The following is a 25,458-nucleotide window of genomic DNA, read 5'->3' on the forward strand; positions in this document are numbered from 1 at the left end:
CTTGCAAACTAGGCAATATTCTCTACTGCTGCCAACACTACTAGATCCGCCATTTTGTTCTGCCCCTCTCTTCACTTTGCGGCCGGCCAGGCAAACTTCTTTGTCCAATTTTTTGAGGAATTTCCTGACCCAATCATTGATGCTCAATGTATGGACGTAAGTCCAGATGGTTTCCTAATGTGAACTTTATTATTAAACGCATAGAAGTGAAGATACTACATAGTCCGATCTTCGGCCGAACTGTTATTTTCTTCACTATGGTAAGTCGAAAAAAGTCTACTTTTTAGGCTCTTAATTTGCTTAGATAGATAGCATCTACGCAAACCAAAAAATTAGGGGTTAAACAATATTTTTTTGTCATCAATTTACAGTTGACACTTGACCGCAACAGAAAAACGACATCGAATCATGAGAAATAAAATAAAAAATACAGTACGTATAAAATTTTCGGCAAATACGTCCGATCTTAGCCGACCCAACTATATTGTGCATATTTTAGGCTTATCAGTAGTTTTTAGTGCATATTTCGGCCTTTTTTTAGTGCATATTTGCATGCATATTTTGGCATTTTGTTAGTGCATATATAATCCGATGTCTAATTATAACACTATTAGAAAAACTTTAGGTACCTGAAAACAAGTCAAGACAATCACAGTAGGTATAATCTTCCTCAATCCTCTATTATTAGGTCTTAGATTAAGGATTGTCGTCGTACGTCCCCAACAAACAATTATGCGTTAAGACAAGCTTTATTAGACATGTATTTCGGTTCTACTTAGATATTTAATAGGTAGCGTATTTCTTATAAGAGAGTTATAGAGTGTAATAACACCTTTATACCCTCGATTTTGGCACAAAATTTTGCAGGCTAAGCCTGTATGAAGCCCTATATAGTGGTTCTACAAAGCCTTTAGTTGAAGTGTGTAAGAGGTGTTACAAGAACGTCAATTTTAGTTTGAAACTTTATAGCGCCTTTAGAATGGAGTTAAGTTGAAACCTAGAGTTATATAACATATCTATAGTGGTGTTAGTTAGAACTAAGACCGGTACGTTGATACCTTATAAGTCATTTGAAAAGTTTTCTGTGTCAAAATCAGATTTATGGTATTTGAGGCTTAATTTATATTAAAACACAAGGATGATGCAATCACTTTTATTTGACACAACAAACTGAGTTAACTGACACACGATCGGTGACATTATTGCACGCCTCATAAGCGAAGCGTTGAGGTGGGTACTACTGTCACTTCGCGCAAAACATCTGATTTTTCAAACTTAAAATGTCTTTATGTATCATACATTGCACTTGTAAGATAATACATACACACACATATTAAGAAAAAACACTATTTTTAACGTTCATGATATTTTTGATGTCATTTTTGTTATTTAAACTAGTTAAAAAACAGTTTAAAAAAGTTCTGTCTTGGACGTCCGTGTGTCTGTATGTGCGGATCCTTTTTCTTGTTAACACGATAGCGACCGAAATACTTTACTATTCGAGTCTTTTTTTTTCTCTTACGCTTGAGTATGCTCAGGAATAGAACCCTTTCATTTTTCAGGGTCTGATTCGATGTGGTTTAATTGTTATTAAATAAACAAAAATAATAATTAATAAATATTTATTAAAACAAAATTATGAGGCGTGCACTTTTGGATTTTCCAAATTATTTTTATCTACCCTCACTCATATACTACAAGATTGTAAAAGCTTTAAAGTAAAAAGAATTCTATTAATTTATTAAGTTATTATTTGTCCAAATGAGTGCTTCGTTTATCTGCCGACAGTATGCCAACATTGCAATATTCTCATCACAAAATGTATGATGTGGATTTAAAGTATTTTTGAAGTATTAAGTTAATTATTAGTGCGCTTGCCAGTTTACTGTGATAGTGTATCGTGTTTCTCATCTCAATTTTAACGCGCCCTCAAAAAATTATGAATTAGAGGAATAAAAGGATAACATTTGAAAATGCAAATAACCTAAAATAGTTTTAAACGTCATTTTCAAGTGTTGCTAGGTTTTATTAGTGATTATATACATAAAACTAAGTAAAATAATTAGAAAAATGTAAATATATCGTTATAAGAAAGTGATTTTGTACCAATAAATTTTTAGGTTATGTTTACAGAAAGTAATCAAAATGGCATTGAGGTATTATTACTAGAGAGGGCACCACGAACAAAATCTGTGCGACAAGCGCGGCAGCGCGGGGCGGCTAGTGAGTAAGCCACTTTGTAGATAATATTCTGCCTCTTATTACTTATAAATTAAAACCAATCAATGTAACAAATAAATATTGTTTATCTTATTAAATAATATGAATAAGCTTATCAATTAAAACCAATCAATGTTACAAAAAAAAATTGAGTTTGAGACGATTGACTCTAACTCATGTTAAAAAAAGTGTAGTAGCGATGTCCTCTCTAGTACGTAGTACATGTAACTCAATGCAAAATGGCGATTTTTTCTTAAAGTTACAGTCTTCCCTTAAATCAATTATGACACTTGATGAACTACAACGCCGGTGGTAAAGAGTACCTATTATACGGTCTTGGGTTGATATAAGAGAGGAATTATACACTTATCTAAGACATTTACTTGCTGTGGAGACTAAAATACTGATTTTAGCTTTATTTATACATGTTTGGATTAGGGTTCCTTACAAAGTAATGAAACCCCTAATCTTCAAGTCACCCCAGGCGCAGGTTTCATTTTAAAGAAAATGCTCAGCTTACAGTTCATACATTCACAAACACAAAAGATACACAAAAATATTGTCACGAGCTCAGTTCGATAAATGTTTTCAGAATTTGAGGTTAGGTTATGCATAAACTCTTTAAGCGTTCGAAACATTTAATGGTGTTTTTACAGAGTTACAAGTAATTTATCTTACACCAAAACCTTTTATATAAGGATCGTACAAAACCACTGTAACTATTTAACCTATGATTGCCTTTAGTATAACAGGCATAAACTGTATATAAGGGTTATACAACGTATGTAGAGTTTGGTGTTACTACACTCTGCCGTATTATTATAGTACTCTTTGCTACACTCTTAATTAACTCCCTTGCAGAACCGCTAACGTTACTGAAGTTGAAATAAAGTCTTACGCTAGCTCTTCACTCTCGTCGAGGTTAGGCGAGGCGAGGTTTAGCGAGGTTAAGCAAGGCGAGACAACACGAGGTTGTATCCATCTTCACTCTCGCCTTTGTTCAGTTCTCTCTGTGTCGCGAGCATAATGGACGTGCTCGAAGTGACAATAGCCGCAACTCTATGCGTCTTTGCGTATATTAATTTTATTTATTTATTTATTTATTTTAGAATTTCCGACAGAGGATACAGATTCCATTCGTTACATCTAATCCAAGTACATGATCTTCTGCACATCTAATTATAGGAAATTACAGCGTTCAAAATGTTAATTACGATTACAATTCGTCAATTTATTAATTTAAATATTAGTTTAAAAAAAAATTAAAGAAATTTAATAAAATTAATTATATAGGTAAACCAAAAAAGTATTACAATTACAAATTTAAAATTACAATTATATTCGTCAAATTATAAAAAATATGATATAATAAAAATTTAATGAGTAATTAATTATATACAGAATTCAAATAATTATTATTAAAATTGCAAATTTTATTCAATTACAATTATATTAAAATTTATTAAAATTAATCACTACAATAAAAGTATTTTTTTAAAGTATATCACACTTTATAAAGTTAGTTAGCATTGGAGAAGAAGGCGATGGTGGATAACGAAATATTGATTGATAACGAAAAGTCTTGTGGCATACTGATTGACTGAACGCGAGAATGTGGACGCCGCATCTCGCCTCGTCTGCTCTCGCGCCTCGCGTCCTTTGACTCGCGCCCAAAAAACCGACTCCAGGCGGAGACCAGACGAGGCGAGACGAGGCACGGCGATGTGACGCGAGGGCTCCGACTACACTCTCGTGCTCGCGTTCCCTCGCCTAGCCTCGACGAGAGTGAAGAGCTAGCATTATGATCTAAAAGCAACTCCGTTTTAGCAGATTTGTAGCAATAAGAGTTAAAGAGAGTTAATGAAGATCTTTCAACAGGTTTTAACGTTGTAAGCAGAAACAAGCTTTAACGTCTTAAGTATATACGCAGCCACTGATACTACACTAACTACTAAGGAAATTGTGATTCGTTATTTACAGTTGTAATGCAACTTGAAGAGCTGAACTTATTTAATAAGTGTACTGAACCACCTTTAGTGATAACTGAATCCATTATAAATCAATAGTAGTACCTTAAACATTAAAATAGCCTGCAACCAACGCATAATTGTTTGTTGGGTCGTACCGCGCGCGCGGAGACCAATCCTTAATCTAAGTATTAGGTATTTATTTTACGATATTTTACAATATAGGTAGTTACCTACTACTTAGGCTTCAATTATAATTTAGTTTCGGCACCTCTTAAAGTTTGACATTTGACATAATATCTATAATTTATGGTGAAAAGCGCGCCAATATTTAAAAAAAGTGTTGTAAAGTAGTGTTATAAATGTAACATCTTTATATGTACCATGTTACCTAAATGTTTATAATAATTAATAAATAAAGAATTATGAATTAGATATTTATTTACCTACATATACTGTAAAAATAAAGAACATAGGTACTTATAACACCACCAACTTATTTTCTTCATAAACCATAATGAAGTTGAATGAAAAAATGAAAAGAAACAAAATTAATCTTCATATTTTCATATTAGCAGCAGAAAATCCGAGCATAACCGGATTACACAACATGTTATTCATTACGCTAAGTGCATAACACCATTCCTGTTTGTTTGTCACAGTTCAAAGTGCTTTCATACTTATAGAGATTTTTGCATAATAATATACAGGGTGTCCGACTATTGGTATACTAAGCGCGAAGGGACTTGTAGTTTTGCATAGGTACGCAAATCACGTAAAAAATAGGTACTTAAACAACAAAATTACGTCAAAAATGTTTTGCTAAATTTTTCCTGAAAATCCATGTTTTCTTCTCTAGCTTCGCGCAGCCGGCATATACCGCTTCTCTTATGTGAGCATGTGGCTATGAAAACATAATCTTAAACGATTGCTCACGTGCTAGTGGCAAAGTTGGGCGGGTTTCTTGTTATGGGTGTACAACATAGAGTTTTAAGAATTCATCTATTTGAAAAAAACAATGCGTCTGGAATTTTATATTTAAGGGTTTTTTTACGTACTCAGCGTATGCAAAACTATAACCTCCTTTGAGCTTAGTATACCAACAGTGGGACACCCTGTAGAATCATTTTAGTCAGAAAGATTTGCTTTGTCGATGTGCTCAGCATAGTATATTTAGGCGGTATCTTTTTTTTTATTTAGAGCACTATGGTTTGTTAAAACGTAGTTACATCATTAAATAATAACTTTTAAAATTATTTTTCAATAAGTGCTCGATATTTTTTTTTTTTTGTTAAATTTTCATTTAACCAAAAATGGACTGAATTTGACCTGTTACATTTTCATTATAGTTAAGATAGATCAACGTTACAATAAATATTTATACTAATAATATAAAAGGATAGAATTTGGACCAAATTTAAGAAAATAAAATACATTTTCACGTTCAGATTTAAAATGTCAGTCAACAGCTGTGAATCATCATCACTATCACTATCACTATCACTACATAGTATAAAACAAAGTCGCTTTCCCTGTCCCTATGTCCCTTTGTACGCTTAGATCTTTGAAACTACGCAACGGATTTTGATGCGGTTTTTTTTAATAGATAGAGTGATTCAAGAGGAAGGTTTATATGTATAATAAGATCCATTAAGTAGTGGAGAAGTACTGTTATTTTTGAGGTTTCTAATGTGATGTCGTAAAAAATTACATTTATTCCGCTTACATTGCAAACGCAGGCTGAACCCTACGAGTTTTATCAAAATAATGTACTAAGTATTATACACATTGAAAAGGTCTACAGAAAAGTCCGCGATGGTATATGTCTATCTCTTATGGATAACCCACAATAACTTTTTTTTGTCATTTACTTTTTACGACAAATAATGGCTAATTTTCGAAGCGATTTTAACCAATACAGCATTAATCCTTAACCAATTAAATACCATGGATACATTGTTCATTTAATATAGATCTATATGGCCCTTTACACCGTATGATTTACGTGAATATTTTCGAAGATATTACAGATTTAAAAATTGCAGGACGTAGCGTTTGCGGCCGCCCGGCTATGTATTTTATACCCGTGCGATGCCGGAGGCCGGAGCGGGCCGCTATATTTTTATACCTATACAACGTTCACAATTTTTCTGTAGTGTATTTAGTATCAGCATTGCACCCGTGCGAAGCCGGGGCGGGTCGCTAGTCTTTAAATAAAAGGTTGTCATGTGAGGTTCGCTTTAAAAATCCGTTAAAATGCTTTATTTACTAACTCTATAGTAATAAAACACAAGAAAAAACAAAACACTTCGACTTAATTCTAGCCAATCACATCCCCAAAGTATTTCATAAATCGTCACGAAAATCGCAAACCGGGATCCTCCCCTACAGTAATAAAAATATTATTCATAACTATAAACACCCCTGTTACATCGCACTAATGAATTAACAGCAATCACAGCCAAATAGCGGTGAAATATGAAGTGGAAACTCTAATGGGTTTAGAAGATAAATCAGTTAAAAAATATAATTTAGTTTAGTTTAGGAAGGGGTTGTTTTGATAATTAGATAACTTATGAGTCAGACGTACAAAGAAAAATAATAATATTTAATTGCTATTCTTTATTTTACAAGAATAATGAAGTTTCTCGTTTCAAAATGACAGTTTAGTACCTAAGTATTTTTTTCCGTAAAAAATATAATACATATATACTAAAAGTTTCATAGAGAAACACTCGCATAAAAATCCATTGTGTTGTTAGTTGTTACTTGTTTTAAAGATCTCACCATACATAGAGACAGATATTCAAACATCGGCAAGCGAATAAATTTCGTACTACCTAATTAAGTAAATAATGATAGCTCACATATAAGTACCTACCTAACAAATATTAATAATAAGACAAACATGCACAAAAGGCGATCTTATCGTTACGTAGCTATTTCTTCCAGACTACCTTAAAAACTTAAATGTGGAATTCTACAGAAAAACAACTAAAACTAAAAACTTTTGCCAAGTTGTTTCGCACTCTAGCACTTATCTCCCTAAAAATATCGAAACAGATAGAGATAGCAACCCCAATCGTAACATGTTTTTATTGTTCTGTAGATAATATAATTTATATAAAATATATTTATTCGCGGAGGGTCGATTGCTAACTTTGATTTTAGCGAAACATTGTAGTTTCTTACCTACCTACTTCTTACGATAAGAGAAATATTGAAAAAGATTTTTAGATAGGTAAGTAAAAAAGATTAACTGAAAAGTGTTCAAACAAATTTAAAAGTTATTTATTCATTAGAATAATATGCTACCTACATGCGATTTATTTGAACACGGGAGTGAGGTCACCGAAGCATACAAAAATTGCACATTCCAAAAACAAAACTAAAATTTTCACAAATATGAATAATATTCATTCCCCCATTGAAGTAATCGTCTAAAAGAATCCACGCACCATGTAACATAGTCGTGGTTGTCATAAATATCATTTAGGAGCTGGGGCCCTCGTCGACGTAGCGTGGTGAACAAATCTTTACAAATACAGTCAATCCCTTTCTTTTGTTATTGATGTAGAGTACTGGAAGAGATAAAATATGGTAACTTTTACACTTCTTAATGTAATCCCATTTTTTTTTGCTTTAGCTCTATTGACTATTATTTACCTCCCTCAAATTATTATCCTTGGTAAAGCTGTTCAACGAACAGACACTCTTATAAAAGTCTATTTTTTTTAATTAAAAAATACAACAAAAACAATACACAATTTAGTTATGTAACTACTTCACTTCTTTAAAATTCAATATTAAAATTTTTCATTTTGAACTTATAATGCTAAACAAAAATTTTATCAACACAGCAAATGACTAAAACTTTAATAGAGTACACGTGTAGTACATAGATAGGTACTTAGTTTCTGTAAATACGCGTATTTTCATTCCAGCTTTAATTTATGTTAGTCTCATCCAGTACTTTTAAATCAAGGTCGATAAGCCGATAGTCACTTAGCAAATCAATGGAGAGGTCAATATTTTGCAAAGCTCTCACAGCCCTAAGTTTAGTTGTCATGTGACACATACCATACTTTGGCCGAGGATTGAATTGTATTTGCATTTTTGAAATAATCAATGCGTATTAAGGAATTCTCTTATCTACATATTATCTTAATATACATATATATAAATCTCGTGGCACAATGTTTGTCCTCAATGGACTCCTAAACCACTAAACCGATTATAATAAAATTCGCACACCATGTGCAGGTCGATCCACCTTGAGAGATAGGATAATTTAAACATGTAGATACCACGGGCGAAGCCGGGGCGGACCGCTAGTAGTAGATATGATTGAAATCTTAAATATTAGGACGTTTGGTCCATTACTACAGCCTACAGGATAATAATATTTTGCTGTAGGTATACGTTATTTTTCTGGAATCTGTACTTGTACTACTGTTGTTTTTTTAATAGGTACTTGATCTTACCACGAAAATAGTTAATATGTACTGTGTTCAGTAGAATCAGTAGAATGTAGTTGATAAGTTCCTAAATGTTTAAAAAATCTGATTATTTTTCAGGCAAATCTTATTTAATATCTACAATGAATTTGTAGAGAATAGAAATTCCTTTTCATTTAAAGTTTATGCAGGTTGCCACTGAGACACTAGTTAGTGAGTTATGACGATTCAAAAGTGCTTTTATAAGAAGTCTAATTGAATAAATAAATGTTTGAGTTTTGAGTTTGAATGTAACCTTACGGCTTACCATAGAGATAGAGCAATTCCTAATCAATATCAACTTATCATTGCCACAAATATGTCAATCACAAGAAATGTACAACTTGCATCTTGCATGAAACCATCCCACAAAATAGAACATGAAAGCAGCATGTATTATCTTAACAGCAATCGTATTAGTTGCCATCATGGCTGTGTGCGTTATGGTCAAATTTGCAACAGAAATAACCGTGGAAGAGAGAAAACGGGACTATTTGCCAGGCGCTGGAGTGTACCATGTCGCTAAATCCATAGCTGTTATCTCTCTAAATGATAATAGCAGTGTGTCTATAGCAGAAAGGTATCCATACGTGGCTGCTATTGCCAGGAATACGTCATCACAATGGTCATTCGCCTGTTTTGCAAGCGTCGTCCTCGTAAAATGGATCGTAACTTCTGCGCATTGCAGAAAAAAGGGCGCGACGCATAGAGTGCTCTTACTCCACGACTTCGCGAGAAACATCAGTGCGTCATACCCAATTTTGTACTGGAGGATACACGAAAAATTTAACCCGAATAACACGATGCCCATGTATGATATAGCAGTTGCTAAATTCAATATAGAATTACCTACCACACTACGCTCGTCCACGTTCGACGAAAGGCAGGTTTTGCATTTTGATGCAAGCATTTGGAAAACTGTATCTACAATGGACAGGCGCGTTTATTTGATAAACGATTTTGACAGTTTCGAATTGAAATTCGCGCCCAACAGCCGATGTTATGAGAGCTTTGGTGTACAAATAGATGAGAGCTTAATATGTGTAGACATGTCTGATTATGAAGATTGTTTCGTACATGAATTCGGACCTTTGTACACAGGGGATAAGTTGGCGGGTGTGCTGGCTCTCAAGCCGCGGGATTGTGAAGTTAAATTAGCAATATTTACAAATGTTTCGTATTTCGCTACTTGGGTTTTGAAGTTGACGCATACTACGTTTTATGGATGATTTTTCTTATGTAAAATATATTGTTTTTTGTTAAAAGTTTTATTTTATTACTTAGCAATACATGCATTTATGAAGTAATAACTACCGGTACCGCATATGACTAAAAGCTACGTTAAAATAATAGAGCCAGCATCAAATTATTAGAAAAATTGCAAAAAAAATTAATTCCACTATAATATTATTCCCACAGATTATTCCCTACAGGCGGTATATCCAGTTGATATCCGCATTCATAAAGCTGTTGATTTAATGCGCCTGCCCGAATTGTCATAGCAAGATACGTGCCAAGTCTGCTTGTACGACCAAATAGGAAGGAAATATTAAATTTGATGATATCGTTTTCGTAATTCGTAATAATTTAGTATTTTGAATGATTTTGTATCGTTAATAAAGGGTATACCGTATAGGCATGCTATGCATTATACTGATATTTGAATTATCATTAACAGTTAAAATCGTATCATCTATCAAGTCCCTCCATGTGGAAACATTTATAAGTAGTTATAGAGATACAGAGGTACTTAAGCGCGATTTTTATTTAAATGTTATACCTAGCTACATCCTAGCTATGACACAATTAAAAAGTTTGAGATTTTTTAAGGACTGTTTATAAAACTTATCTACACACCTACATTCAGTCCTTGTGAGTGGTGATGGTTTGATTTGATTTTTGCGTGAAAACGAAGGTGTCTACATCCGTCTAGTTTACTAGATATTGTTATTTTTCAGTTCATAACCATTTAAAACAATTTACTTAACTAGATAGATAAATATTAAATTCCAATTTAAAAATTTTAATCAGATTCAATCAATTCAATTCAATCAGCATTTTTAATTCGCGCTTAATTTAGGTATGCGAGTAAATTCTACCCGTTTAGCTTGTTATTGTCTAAAATAGAGCAAAAATAATGATGACTCAGACGTTCTCTCGTATTACAAAATTGCGCGAATTCGCTCTCTTGATTACGTACGGCCACAATGAATCAGCTGCGTTGGACAAAATCAATACTTCTGTTCTAATGTGGCAACCGCGGCTAAATTGAAGCTATGCGCTTCATGAATTAAAACATATTCCATCCGAGTACGCATTCCCTTATCTATTATGCACAAATTTAATGAAATACACGCATTATTATAAACAGAGTGTTAATTAACCAGCAAAATTCAATTAACACTGGTGTGAACTTAGCGTCAGGTGAAGAATATTTCGAATTAACTCTGCGCTAGAGGGCGCAGTGTTCTCGTGATGTTGTTACATACTGAAGGGCGTGTGAGTGCTTGTGTTAAAAATTAAGTGTTTTGTGGTTTTAAAAGTCCCAAACAACTACGGAAACGGTAAGTAAATGAAGATAACGACAAAAGTAATGCGTAGAGATATTAATAATGTTCATATGTTTATATAAATCGAGTACGAAATAAGAATCCATACATCTGTCTGATCAGACGTATAACCCGTCCAAATTTAGGTCGGGTCATTAGCGTTGCCGTTCCACTTATTCCCGTTCTACTTCATTTGGTCGGGTTATATTCCCGCCATCTTGTATGGAGCTTTCAGGATTTCGTATAAATATATCGATCGAAAGCTGTATGGAACTTGGATTCGACATTATTTCAGTTTTATATGGAGTTTTGGGCGTGGGAAACAATTTTGGTACATTTCTCATTCATCGATTTCCTGTCGATTAAATAATTTTTATTGTTGACATTATACAAATTGAATATTAATTGGAGCTTTCGCATTTTACTTGCATTTAGTTGTGATAAAATTGCCATAAATTGTTGTAAAAGTTAATTTATCCAAGTAATTCGTTTAAACAATAACTAAATTTGTCATGGCCTTGCTAGCGCCTACATAAACCCATATAGTAATGACATCAGATTTCTAAATAGCACCAGTTGTAGAAAAACGAACTTTAAAAAGGCTAAAGTAAATTTAGGTGTTACGTTGGAATGGGTGCCGCTGGTAATTCAATTAAACGTTTAGAAGATAAATTGCCTTATCCATTATGAAATAATATTGTATAACATATGATTCTAGACCAAATTAAAGGTATCCCAATTGTATAAAGTGGAACTAAATTTCTATATGGAAAGAGGTATATAATTAGCAATTACTAAGGTACATAAAAAAAAAAAAAGTGAAGTCCCGTGTCCCCGAAGTGGGGTAGGGGGCAGATGCATTATTCATACATCTGTTTCACTGATCGATTTTTCTTTAGGGACAAGTAGGTGATCAGCCTTCTGTGTCCTGCCAGACCGAGACATTTTTTTTTCGTCTCCACCGGGAATCGAACCCAGGACCCCTTGGTTCTACGCTCACGCGTCAACCACTGTACCGAGGAGGCGGTCAAGGTACATAGCTAGTTTCTAAAATTTCATTATTTACTGAAAATTATTTGCAAATTCACAATATTTAACATCTTTCCAAGAAATAAGAATTAATAAATTCAACTTAAACTCATATCGTAGAAACTAAAATTTCAAGATCATTTACTTACATCATCATGTTTACGTTTTCCTTCTATTGATCAACAAGGTTAAAAAATGACATAATGCACCTATTGAACAACTATAAAACAAAAAATTGTTCTAATGTATTCATTTTATAAAAAAACAACCCGGAACAGTATTTTTTACAAAACTCCTCCGGAAAACTTGACCAATTTCTATGAATTTTTCTGTTTAGGTAAATATAATACTAAACTATTTAGGTAAATATAATACTAAACTATGTTTTATACTCCTAAGGGACAAGGATCACCTGGCACAACATTTGCCAAATTTATTTTCATTTATTTATATTTACTAGTTACAATAATACAATTCATTATAAATTAAATTAAACTGGCACAAACATAATCTCTTTAGAGAATATGGTATATAAATAATATGGTATAATAACTATTAAATATCTATTGATGTGTTTGGTAGAAACTGTTGTTAAAATTGTATCATCTAGGTACCAATAAGGTCAGATACATCTGACCTTATTGGTATTTCGTTAATTTTATTTTATTTATAAATAAAATTCAACCTATTTAAGTTGATAATATACAGGATGCAATGTGAAACTATTAAAAATTGTTATGGATTATTAATTGTATTGTAATGTAGAATGCATAACAATTTTAGAACACATCTATACTAATATTATAAATTTGAAGATTTTGTTTGTTTATTTGAACGTGCTAATCTCAGGAACTACTGATCCGATTTGAAAAATTCTTTCGGTTATAGATAGCCTATTTATTGAGGAAGGCAATACCAACATAACAGGAGCAGAGCACTACGGGTAAAACTGCAGGGAATAGCTAGTTTTCTATATGCCTGATACACTATGTTTTATTATAATACTAGCGGTCCGCCCCGGCTTCGCCCGTGGTACATATTTACGTTTTCTCTACATAAAAACCATCCTCGTACTTCAAGGAATATAATAAAAAAAGAATTATCGAAATCGGTTCAGCCGTTCTCGAGTTATGCGCTTACCAACACATTTTGTGATTCATTTTTATATATAAGAATTATGGATTTTACTGTTTATTGTGTCAATAATGATTTTATACTGTGTTATTCATAATACACAGTTACACCTACCTGCGATCGATCATATTATTATCACCGTATATAACCTATAGCCTTCCACAATAGATGGACGAACCAACACAAAAACATGTTACAATTTGAAATCAGTAGTTGTTGAGATTAGCTTAATCAAACAGTTTACAGATAGTAAAGATAATAGCTAAGTAGTAAGTAAGATTATTAACACATTATTTTGCTATGTACACCAACGCAGACCCAACATGGTCAGCGTTTGTTGATAGTATAATTCAATGACTTTACCATAATTGGTTGTTACATCTTTGTAGAGAATGTAGTTAAATATGGTTTTTTCTCTAGGTACATATTGAAAATGGTAGGTATCCTACTAATATTATAAATGCGAAAGTCTGTGAGGATGTGTGTGTGTGTTTGTTACTCTTTCACGTAAATACTACTGAACCGATTACAATGAAATTTAGCACACATATAGAGGATAGCTTGGATTAACACATAGGATAGGTTTTATACTGGAAATCGCACGGGAACGGGAACTATGCGGGATTTTCCTTTGAAGCTAGTCTACACTAATAGGTATTATAAAGAGGAAAACTTTGTTTGTTTGTTTGTTTGATTGTAATGAATAGGCTCATAAACTACTGGACCGATTTTAAAAATTCTTTCACCATTCGAAAGCTACATTATCCACGAGTAACAGAGGCTAGGTTTTATCCCGGAAATCCCACGGGAACGGGAACTATGCGGGTTTTTCTTTGAAAACGCGGGCGAAGCCGCAGGCGGAAAGCTAGTAATGAATAAATCGCGTTTAAAATCCGTTAGTCTTTAATTTCTATAGTACAAACAGTTTTGTATCAGTTTCGACAAAGGCAACACCGGTGTATGTAGAACACAGTAAAACTATAAACTACCGTCGGAACTATATTTAGAATCCTAATTTCACAAGTTCCGTGATGGAAGCGTGTTGGGATGCTGTTCATCTTATTATTTGAGTAAAAGCAAGGAGATTATATTATTAAGGATATGAAGGAGAGCCTGTGGTATTATTAAGACTTACGAGCCTTGTTGCTGCCTAACATACGAAATTTAAGTATTGACAGGTTTAGTAAAGAAAATATGTAGCTATGTCGTCGTTTTACAAAGCACAGACACGTCTATATTTTTGTAAAGATCTGTGAAATATAGGCTATCTGCAGGTTATAACAATATGTTGAATACCCCAGGGATACATCCCTAAATAGGTTAGACGCAATAGGTACACCTATTGAGTATTAAGATTAAGTTATTAGCAAATTGTAAGTACGGCATTTGGTAAATGTAAAAATGGTTCATTTTATTGGAACTAACTTTGCTACAAAATAAATTAAAAGCCTATAAGTAATCTGCATTGCGTATTATGTCTTACATCACATTACGTAACTTAACCACCAGTTCGGAAGGCTTCTGAGAAACGGCGGTAAACTTTTCTTGTTTAAAAGTGACCTGCCTTTTAATTGAAACTTAATATTATAAAGCTGAAGAATTTGTTTGTTTGTTTGAACGCGCTAATCTCATGAACTATGGGTCCGATTTGAAAAATTTTTTCGGTGTTAGATAGCCCATTTATCGAGGAAGGCTATAGTATTATATCATCACGTATAGGCTTATATCATCACGCAGCACGCTAGACCAACAGGAGCGGAGCGATGCGGGTAAAACCGCGGGGCACAGCTAGTTTTAACATAAAATAAGCACAAATAATTATATTTTAATGAAAATGAATAGTTATTTATAAACGCTATGAATAATTTCATCGAAATCGGTTTTGCGCATACACTTCTCTCAATGACGAATTGCGTTTAATACGCTATTACTAAGAAAACATCTTATAACATCACTATGTCTGACACGCGGTTGCACTTGACCTGATTTTCTCAAAGCCACTGTTTTTAGCAATATCGCGATCGCTATATGTTACAAACTGCCTTGGTCAGCAGTTTTTGAACAAACTCATACTCATATGAAAGGCTTGAGTGATAAACCGACAAAAGCGGTGGTTATCGATTCGATGTAAGTATGGACTATGGAATAACGTAAATTGTAAAAAATTCACATGAGGATAACGTATGGGGTTTGAAATGATTATAGAAAAAACTGTGCTCGGCAGTTTTACCCGCATTGCTTCACTGCTATTGGTCTTTGCGTGATGACTGATCGAGAGGTCCAATTCTCAATTTTTCAGTATTTAACTAACTTCATTACGATAATAGATATTCTTCCTATATCTTGAATGCGGATTCAATGGGCATAGATTTATGTTTGGGAACACGTATCGATAACGATCTGTTCATCGGATAGGTAGGTACCTACTTAAAAGCATGTTCAGACATGAAATAATAACGACTACATTGGCAACTATTCATCCACAAAAATATTAAATCAAAAGTTACGTCTAATACCTACTATGTTAAATGTTAATTAATGGTCCTCCTATATGAAAAGGGTCACCAAGCAAACCACATGCATATTGCCTATATGTATAACTAACGTTGTTAACATCAGGTTCTGAGCATCAACAATTCGCGAAAGTAACGGTGTTCGGTTCCTGTCGGTGGCAATGTTGCAGGTTTAATTATGCTACAGCTAGATTGACTTCCGGTATCTTCTTCGCTATTTAGAATAGGTGCGCAAAGGTCGAAGTAATTTATCTTGACTTGTGATGCAAGTATTATTTTTAGGGCCGATTTTTCAATGCTTGGATAAAACTTATCCGTCCAATAAAGTGTTACACGATAATATTAAGATGTCACGTAAACTGTCAAATACGGGCAATTAGAATACGTTTTTAAAATGGTAGTTTTATACATTATTCGACGAATAAGTTTTAACCAAGGATTGAAAAATCAGCCCTTAAAAGTAAAAGATTTGATTTTTGTTTGAATTTGAATAAAAAACATCTAGGTATGTACTTACGAAAAAGACGTGAAACGGAGAGAGCATTATTCCTGAGTGAATGTTTGTATGTTTGTATGTAACCGACTCCTTTAGACTCGATTTTGACCCACATTAAACGGACAGATACAATTCAAACTTTGTACACTTATCAAGGATCGGTGACAAAACAATAATTTCATGAATTGAACTATATTTCTTACTAGCTGCGCTCCGCGGTTACACCCGCGTGGCTCCACTCCTGTTGGTCGTATCGTGAAGATATACCTATAGCCTGTAGCCTTCCTCGATAAATGAGCTATCTAAAACCGAAACAATTTTTCAAATCGGACCAGTAGTTCCTGAGATTAGCGCGTTCTAACAAACAAACTCTTCAGCTTTATAATATTAGTATAGATTTATTGAGCTAAATTAAAACACATTCACAATTTTTTAAGGAAAACGAGGTTGCACATACTCGTTTGATATGAAGCGGTAAATGAGTCAATCCCCAAGGCTACCTTAATGGGTCAGCAAGTAGTCAATGGAGATGAGATGACGTAGTAGTACTGTTTTGTGTATTATTATTGGATTGTTAATTATTGTATGTTTGTTTCGTAGTGGGATGTGTCACCATTGATTATTATTGCTGTCATGTTCATACTGCGATTCAATAATGAGAATAATTCAATTTGCGGAGAAAACACAGGGAAAGGAAACTTAAAAATTAGACTGGAACAAGAATAGAGATTCTGATATAATAAAAAAAATAACAAAAATTAAATGCGTTAATTCCTCGGGTAAATTTTTCTATCCTCGAATTTTGAGTCTTTATATTATCTCCGGCTTTGCCTGTCGTTGCGTTAGCTACTATGTATTGAGTATTCTGTGCCTGTAGGTAACATCTATACTAATATTATAAAGCTGAAGACTTTGTTTGTTTGAACGCGCTAATCTCGGGAACTACTAGTCCGATTTGAAAAATTATTTTGGTGTTAGATAGCTCATTTATCGAGGAAGGCTATAGGCTATAGACCATCACGCTACGACCAACAGAAGTGAAGCCACGGGGGTGAAACCGCGCGGAGCAGCTACTATTATATAAAGATGGAACTTTGAGATCACGTACATATCCAACGGTGAAAGAATTTTTAAAATCGGTCCAATAGTTCCTGAAATTAGCGCGTTCAAACAGTATTCAGATTTATATTACTAGTGTATTCTTTTGATATATCCAACACAATAATATTCTAGCTCTAATTGATAGATCAATGACTTGATTGAATTAATTAATGAATCTTCATTCCTCATGTCTTTATATGGTGGACAGTCGTTCCACCAAGGACAGATTCTAGATGGTCCATGCGTATTGTTTTCTGTATATATTCATGCCTTTGATTTCTTACCACTTCTAGTAAAAACATATTTTTTAAGCTATTGCATAGCTTCTATCGCGGGCCTTGAGCGCGGGGACCGAATCGAGAAATTCCGTAACGAAAAAAACCTCACGCTCCCCACTCCGACGGGCACGGAGGTGTGGCTTGAAGGCATGCTATGCGATAGCTTTACCGCGGCAGTCCCCGAGTGCCACGTCTTTTTTTTATATGCAACCATCTAAAAAATAAAAATCATGTAGGTACCTAGGATATGAGAAGGAATGGTTATTTTATATTTACATACGGTTATTTTTTCCAAACATTTTTTTTACCATATTTGTTTATCTGTTTGTATATCTTCCATATCTGTTTGTATGTCACGGACGTTGCATTGACATGGCTAGCCGCGATTTGTATCTAGTAAAAAGGCTTGTAAAAACAAGCTTATTTGGTAATAGTGCATAATCGATTTTATGTTTTTTGTAAATTAAAGTAAAACGGATTTAGGAAGGACATTGTTTACGAGATAATATTGATAATTTGATAATGATAAATTATATAATTGGACCTAAGGTTGATGACGTCATGTCACTCATGAGCAAATAAATATTCTTTTACAAGTACATATATATGTATTAAGAATTCCTTCTTGATCTACCCTCTTTTTAAGCAATAAAAACATATTTGCTTGCTGTTTCGATTCGTTGTACAGAATATTTAACCAGACGAAGCTTCTGAAAAACTATCCGTATATTGTCTGTAGATAGTATAAAAATCCCTAAAGAAAACAACATATATATTATACAAACTAAAAAGATCAGGGCTATAATGGGTGTGAAACAGCAAGTGACAACTTTCTAAGCCCTACGTGGGAGTCGTGAGGGCGCGCCCACGGTGTAAGGTACCAAATACTTGGTAAAGTATCGATGTGGAAAGCTCAATTCTTTGAAATTGGGACGATTATCACCGGATATCAATAACTAATACTTTAGCATTATGTACATATGTGTTAATCCAAGTTACTCCCTATGGGTGTGCCAAATTTCATGAAAATTCTGCAGTTTTGCGTGAATCAGTAACAAACATACAAACTTTCGCATTTATGGTATTAGTAGGATTATGAGTAATTTTTATCCCGATTCAAAAGGTTGTCTGACAGAGATTGCTTATAAGCGATATGGCCGGCAGACGTCCTGTCTTTGCGCAAATTATCAAACGAATGAATTTTTAATAGCCGTTAATTTTCATTTTTTGGCGCATTTTTCATAAGCTTTTCTTTCATAACGTCCTCCTGATAATAATGTTTGGGAACGTTCATGAATTCTGCTGTATGATTATTGTTTTATGGTTTTTTGGTTGTTTCGCCCTTGTGTCCGAATTAGGCGTAAAGTTTTTGGACTACTTGACGTAACTGATGCGTGTTGCATGATGGAATGAGTGCTAATCAATGTATGTGCTAGTTTCAAGCCGTGGATATGTTCGCCAGGTAGATAATTTATTACGAACTGAAGATACAATATCCTTATTTAGTTGCAACAATTTTGGTTCATGTAAGTTAACGTTGAAAAATCGTAGTTCGACTTTTCATAGTATAAGCATACTTAGCCATTTTTGGAATTATATTTGGACCCACATGAATGATTTATTCATTTTAATTTTTAAACTATTACAATTACAACAATGAAGTTCCCCGAAACATACCTACTTTCATAGATATAGATGTTTTATTTTTATGGCGAAAGTATATTTTTGTGTCTAATAATAAGAAATATTTGTAAACAGTAGGTAAAGGTTCATAACAATTATATTAGCATCAATCACCAAACAGCCTATCATTTCACTAAGTTACAAGAGTAATTGTTTCTCACTTATTTCGAAAAGTAGATAAGATAATTAGGTTGTATGCACATTGTTTGATGGTCCGTTTCGACATTGCCCTCATATTTTATTTTACTACTACATAAACATGCCCTTATTTTTTTAATCTCTTATGACTGAAAGGATGATTTTCCAAGACTAGGAGATGCCCGCGACTTTGTCCGAGTTAAAGTAAGTAAGTAAAGTGAAGGTAGTAAAAGAAGTTGTATATTTTACTAGAACAATCGACGGTGAGTACAATTTTGGGCGGTGTGACGTAATAATAATGACGGAATTCAAACCCGCGCCCCCGCTTATGCCTTGACCATTTCGGCCTCTCAGTTCTCACAATTATAGGCAAATATTTGACTTTCGTGCTATTATTTATTTGCAACATAACTCTGTAATTTATTTACAAACAACCATCATAATATTTACGTAATTACAATTTCGAAGAATTGTAAAAGAACAAAACCAAAATGGTCACCAAAAATTAATATTAGGTATCTCAATAACTTTTTACACAAATTATAAGTAGAAGATGACATGATTCAACTATCGCGAGCGGAAGAGAAACAACTGATTCAAAATGTGACCAATTAGCCACATTTTAAAGTACCACTCCCAGAGTGCACAACTATAAACGAGTGTATAACTTATCTACACTTTTTTACTAATAATATCATTGGCTATGTAATGTACGACGGGAAAAGCAGGGGCGCACCACTAGTGTGCAAAAAAAAATAAGTTAAAACTGCACTACACGCGTGCCACACCGACTCTTGCGCATGACAATGTAACCGGTTTACGCGACATGAATTATTTAACATTAAGTTTGTATTGAATGTGTTTATGTGCACGGCGTGTGCACATTTAATTGTTAGCACAGTTTTTATGCTGCTCATATGATTGGTCATTTGAATTTTGAGTATTGACGGATTTAAATCGCGTTTTATTTGTGACAGGTCAGTTTATTCCTTGACAACGCAGCGCGCTCGCTGCAAATTGCAATGTGTTCGGTAATGAATAAATCGCGTTTAAAAGTCCCTATTCAATTTTTGTGCTAAAAACAAACATACACTTTTCAATTTTAACGTTTATTTTGAATTTATAAATTTATTTTTGCTTAATAGGTACATAAAATTAAGGCCTTCAAAGACCTTAAAGATAGATTATTTTACTAACGAGAAAAAACAAATTAGACGAATTAACTACCTACTAATTTTTTTATGTAAGTATAGAAGTATTTATCACTTTATAAATTCAAAACATAAGAAAAACTATAAATAAAATACCTATCAATATTCGATGTTTGTCCCGGATTAACAAGAAAGCCGAGTAAGTAGGCGGTTAATTAGTGAATTTCATAGATGACACAAATTAGTTCTTATTTGGTAGGTATGCCTACTAATATACACTCACCACTACATAGCATAAGATAAAGTCCCTATGTATGCTTACTTTAAAACTACGCAACGGATTTTGATGCGTTTTTTTTAATAGATAGTGATTCTCGAGGAAGGTTTTGCCCGCTTTGTCGAAAACCTTATAAATTGTATACCTTCCTCTTGAATCACTCTATCTATTACAAAAAAACGCAATAAGCATACATAGGGACAGAGAATGCGACTTTGTTTTATACTATGTAGTGAAACAGAAGTGATTAGGTTTTAGACAAGCCGCGAAAAACTAGTTACTTATCATTGCGGACAAACAAGCCCGCTTTCCCGGGACGGATATGTTTTCCCGGGTTACATAAATGGCTCCGCGGCGGCGGGGCCCGGCGCCCGGACGGCGCGGCGCCGCCCCGGGGAGATCGGCGCCTGCTGGCTGTGCGAGTGTTTAAAGTTATAGGTGATACCGGGATGTTAAAATTGGGAAAGAGGTGGAATTGGTTTGATGTACCTATATAGGGTGATGTTGATAATAAAATATGAGTTGAATGTGGATGTATTCTATGATGTGGAAACGTAAGCATGTGATGACGATTACAGCTTGAAATACTTACCTGATAGTTAGGTTTATAGATAACTAATAAGTAATAACCAACCACCTTTAACAGGATATGTTCTACGGAAATGATACAAATAATAATCAACTGAGTAATTAAAAATTTAAATATGTATCAGATCACACTATAAGTACCTACGCGAAAAAATTTGCAAGGCAATCGATTTCGGCTCAGCTGATTTTCAGGTCTTAGCTCCAATCTTAAATTAACAAAAATTAAACTTTATTATAGACATCAATAAAATCGATAATTTAATCTTTTAGCTCTACTAATTTCGCATTACATTACGTTACATTACGTCACCGATCACTAAATGAAATTTTAAATTTGTTCCAGGTATTGAGATGTGAAATAGACGGACATACAAACACGCCAAACAGAGTGCCTTAAGAGTAAAGAGTGCCTACAAGTAGAATAGAAGAGAAGAGAAGAAGAACACTAACGAACGAAACTAACGAATTCCGAAATTATTAAGTGAGTATTTATTAAAATTAATTAAAGTAATTATACCTAATAATATTTAAAGTAAAAAATATGCTCATGCAAAACATAAGCGCAGTTGAGCATTTCATTTAATAATAAACTTAACCGGCTTTGAGATGTCAAAAATAAGATCAAATTTGGTGAAAATGGAGCACTATCTAAAAAAAAGTAGCATCAAAATCGGTATAGGCATTCGAAAGTTTTGAGGTGACAAACAAAAATACGGACATCAACTCTACTGCAACTAAAAACGTGTAAAAACAGAGATTTAAAAAATATTTTTTTTCAATAAGAAGTCACGTTGACGTCATGGCACGAACGATTTTACATCACAGCAGGATGTTTTGTGCTTAGAGTGAACTATGGTGTTGCTTAAAAAACCAAGGGGCACCACGTGAGCTGAGAAAAGCTTAGGAAAATGTAAATGATGAAAAATTTGGGACCGTTTGTCAAAACTGCACATATAGATGTAAGTATGTCATTCGGTATGCATAGTGAAATCGCAATAAATGATAGTAGGTAACCAATATCACTATAATATAACATAATCACTACATAGTATAAAACAAAGTCGCTTTCACTGTCCCTATGTCCCTATGTCCCTTTGTACGCTTAAATCTTTGAAACTACGCAACGGATTTTGATACGGTTTTTTTAATAGATAGAGTGATTCAAGAGGAAGGTTTTAGTATATAATTTATTAGGTTTTAGACAAAGCGGGCGAAGCCGCGGGCGGTAAGCTAGTTTAGAAATATTGTAATGTTCCTTAGTCACTACAAGATTGTCACTTGATCTGTTGTTACATGTTGAATTAAAAGGCACATAATTAAATTAACTCATCCATGTAGCTTACATAATGTATAATGCATATATCAAAGCTTTTTGTGGTAAAATATAACTTCAGTGACAATTCAAAAGCGCTTCAAAACGAAGTCTAGTTGAATAAATGGTTGAGTTTGGAAAATTTATCGCAGAACGATCTCCATCAATGCATATAGATTAGGTATGTAAATAAATGTTAAGATGAACCGACTGATGATTATAATTGCGAACCGTATCCAAATGAAAGATAAATATTATCAAAATTAATTCCTCATGACACTATCTCAAGTGCATCCATGTGATGTGATAGTGTTTGCGCAAATTGCTTGTCAAAGTAATGTTTAAATTGTGTCGTACTAAGTTCAGATAGGGATCATCCCCTAGTTAAAATATAAATAATTATTTACACTAATATTATAAAGAGGAACGATTTTTTTGTTTGTATTGAATAGGCTCGAAATGTATGGGCCGATTTTAATGATTTTTTCACTAATAACATTATTAGGAAGAAACAAGGGCTATATTTTATTTCGTTGATATTTGTCCTTACAGATAAAGAAGTTATTGAAGTTGTTTAAAATACTATCTTAATTTCCTTAATTAACTATTTCGTTTATGAATGGAGCTGTGCCAATTTAGTATTTAACATTATCTGTTTGATTAATTATTATAAATGCAGTATTTGTGTGTTTATATGTATTTATCTAATTAAGTCGATGAATTATATAATAATCAACGACGTTTGTCATCCCTTGCCATTACCCCTATATAATTTTCCGTATATTATGTTTCTTGTATTATTATCATGTCGAATTATCGAATGTTTTCTTAACAAATGGCACAATTATATCATCAACCGCTAAAAGCACGGCATTCAGCCGCCCGAGACCCTTTGATATCAACAACGCGTCTGATACAATCAAACTGTCAACTGCGCTCACCCCTTAACGTCTTCACGTATTACTTCCACGCCGACGCACTACGCTACCTAAATAATATGCATAATTGTTCGTCAGTTCACTACGTAAATTACGATCCACCCTTTTGCCACTCTAATCGCGGTTTGAACTGTTTATTTATTTTATTTTTTTTTCATCTGTTTTGTTGGTCCGCCTCCGCTCCGCACTTAGTACTCTTTTGTTGCCAAATCTGTTTTCGTTTGGGGGACAAATTTTTCTTACAATAATAAAAGTTGATTTACAAGTTGCGCAACTTCGACTCGCTATTACCCCGGCGATATAAAAAGAGCATCAGATAGAATTGATGATACATTTTTATTGCTGTCGGCCGAAGTTCATCGGTAGTAAATTCATTCCTGACATGATAAGGGGATTAATAACTCCCACGGCAGGCCGAGAGCGTGGCGTCTTCGGTTCGATGCGAATCAATAAACAAAATCACGAACGCCGGAAATCCGAGCGTAGTCCGAGATGCATTTCCATCTTTCACCGTCTTTTCACCCTCCGAATATCATCCCCAAATGGCTCCCTTTTTTACGTGGGTGCGAGGGTGACAGGAGACGGCCAGTGCGCGTGCGCGAGGCGACCCCTCATGAGCGTTTGAGATGGTTCATAGTTCTGAGTACGAGATCCTCGCGTGTTGCTGGGGTCGAGGAACATTCCTTCGTGGACCGTCCGCGGCGGCGGAGGTCCCGCTCTCTCAATCCCGGGTCTAAACTTCTGCCTTAACGCTTTAAAGGAACACAATTATACTGGTGCACCGCAAGGGCCCATTTTTGATCCCGCACTTATAAAACTTCACAAATATCTATCAGCTTTTTGAATTCTTCTAACGTTTCTGCTTCGTGAATAGAATTTGAACTCTTAATTCAAACCGAAAGGTTAGCAGGGAGTGAGAGAGCGAGAAGGAATATAGTATTGTTTAAAGTGGGAACGAGACCGCGAGATGACACGCTGCTGCCGGTCGAGGTAAGTGCCACTTGTAAGTCACGTGTTTCAGCTTTCCGCTTTCAGTTTCAGGCTCCACTCAAAACTTACTATTTCATTCCACGTAGCGTCCTCTTCATCTTTATGAATGAATCTACGTTTTATTTCATTTGTGCGTTCAAAACGTGCTTTTATACGTGAAAATTTAGGTTAATGCACTAGATATTTTACTTGCTGTAGCTAGTAATGAAGCTTATTTCTAGATATCGTCGTTTATTTAAAATATAATCTTTATATGAAAATTTGAAACATGTTCGGGAATTCCTTGAAATTTTCTTCTGTTTATAACGTGTGTTGTAAGTAACGTAATACGAATTGCAATCATATATTGCATCATAAACATATATCCAGGGTATAAGATTAAATTTCCGTATTCGTCAAACGTGGGACAGGAAAAGTTAGAGCGATTCCCAGATATTTCTTGACGTTTCCTTCTGTTTATAACCCATGTATAAGCAACGTTATACAAATTATATTTCCTATCTCAATCGTATAAGGTGTAATTTCTGTATTCGTCAAAGTTGGGACAGAAGAAGTTAAAAAGTAAAGCGATAGAATTCATAAAGTTTGCCCTATCACA

The 25,458-nt window shown here is 34.0% G+C and overlaps 2 protein-coding genes across 8 annotated transcripts in view; both read left to right on the forward strand.

Annotated features, from left to right (window-relative positions):
• The first annotated feature begins 8,924 nt into the window (after positions 1 to 8,924).
• LOC149476124 (kallikrein-5-like) lies at positions 8,925 to 9,912 on the forward strand. The gene has a single exon (XM_089712433.1). The coding sequence runs from the start codon at positions 9,064 to 9,066 to the stop codon at positions 9,910 to 9,912; it is 849 nt and encodes a 282-aa protein (XP_089568559.1). The 5' UTR covers positions 8,925 to 9,063.
• A 999-nt stretch (positions 9,913 to 10,911) lies between these two features.
• Positions 10,912 to 25,458, forward strand: part of rhea (Talin_middle and talin-RS domain-containing protein rhea) — a 110,179-nt gene continuing 95,632 nt past the window's right edge. For 2 of the 7 annotated variants that reach the window (XM_089712417.1, XM_089712418.1), the window contains exons 1-2: positions 10,921 to 11,247; positions 21,964 to 22,101. The gene's annotated coding sequence lies outside the window, so the exon portion shown is untranslated. Of the gene's footprint in view, positions 11,248 to 21,963; positions 22,102 to 25,458 lie in introns of all 7 variants that reach the window. The other 5 variants (XM_089712415.1, XM_089712416.1, XM_089712421.1 and 2 more) reach the window with 4 other exon arrangements.

This window comes from Colias philodice, chromosome 28 (assembly GCF_061535455.1).
Source record: "Colias philodice isolate Cphi_HAF_F1 chromosome 28, ilColPhil1 Martin Lab GWU primary, whole genome shotgun sequence".
In the NCBI taxonomy this organism is placed as follows: domain Eukaryota; kingdom Metazoa; phylum Arthropoda; class Insecta; order Lepidoptera; family Pieridae; genus Colias; species Colias philodice.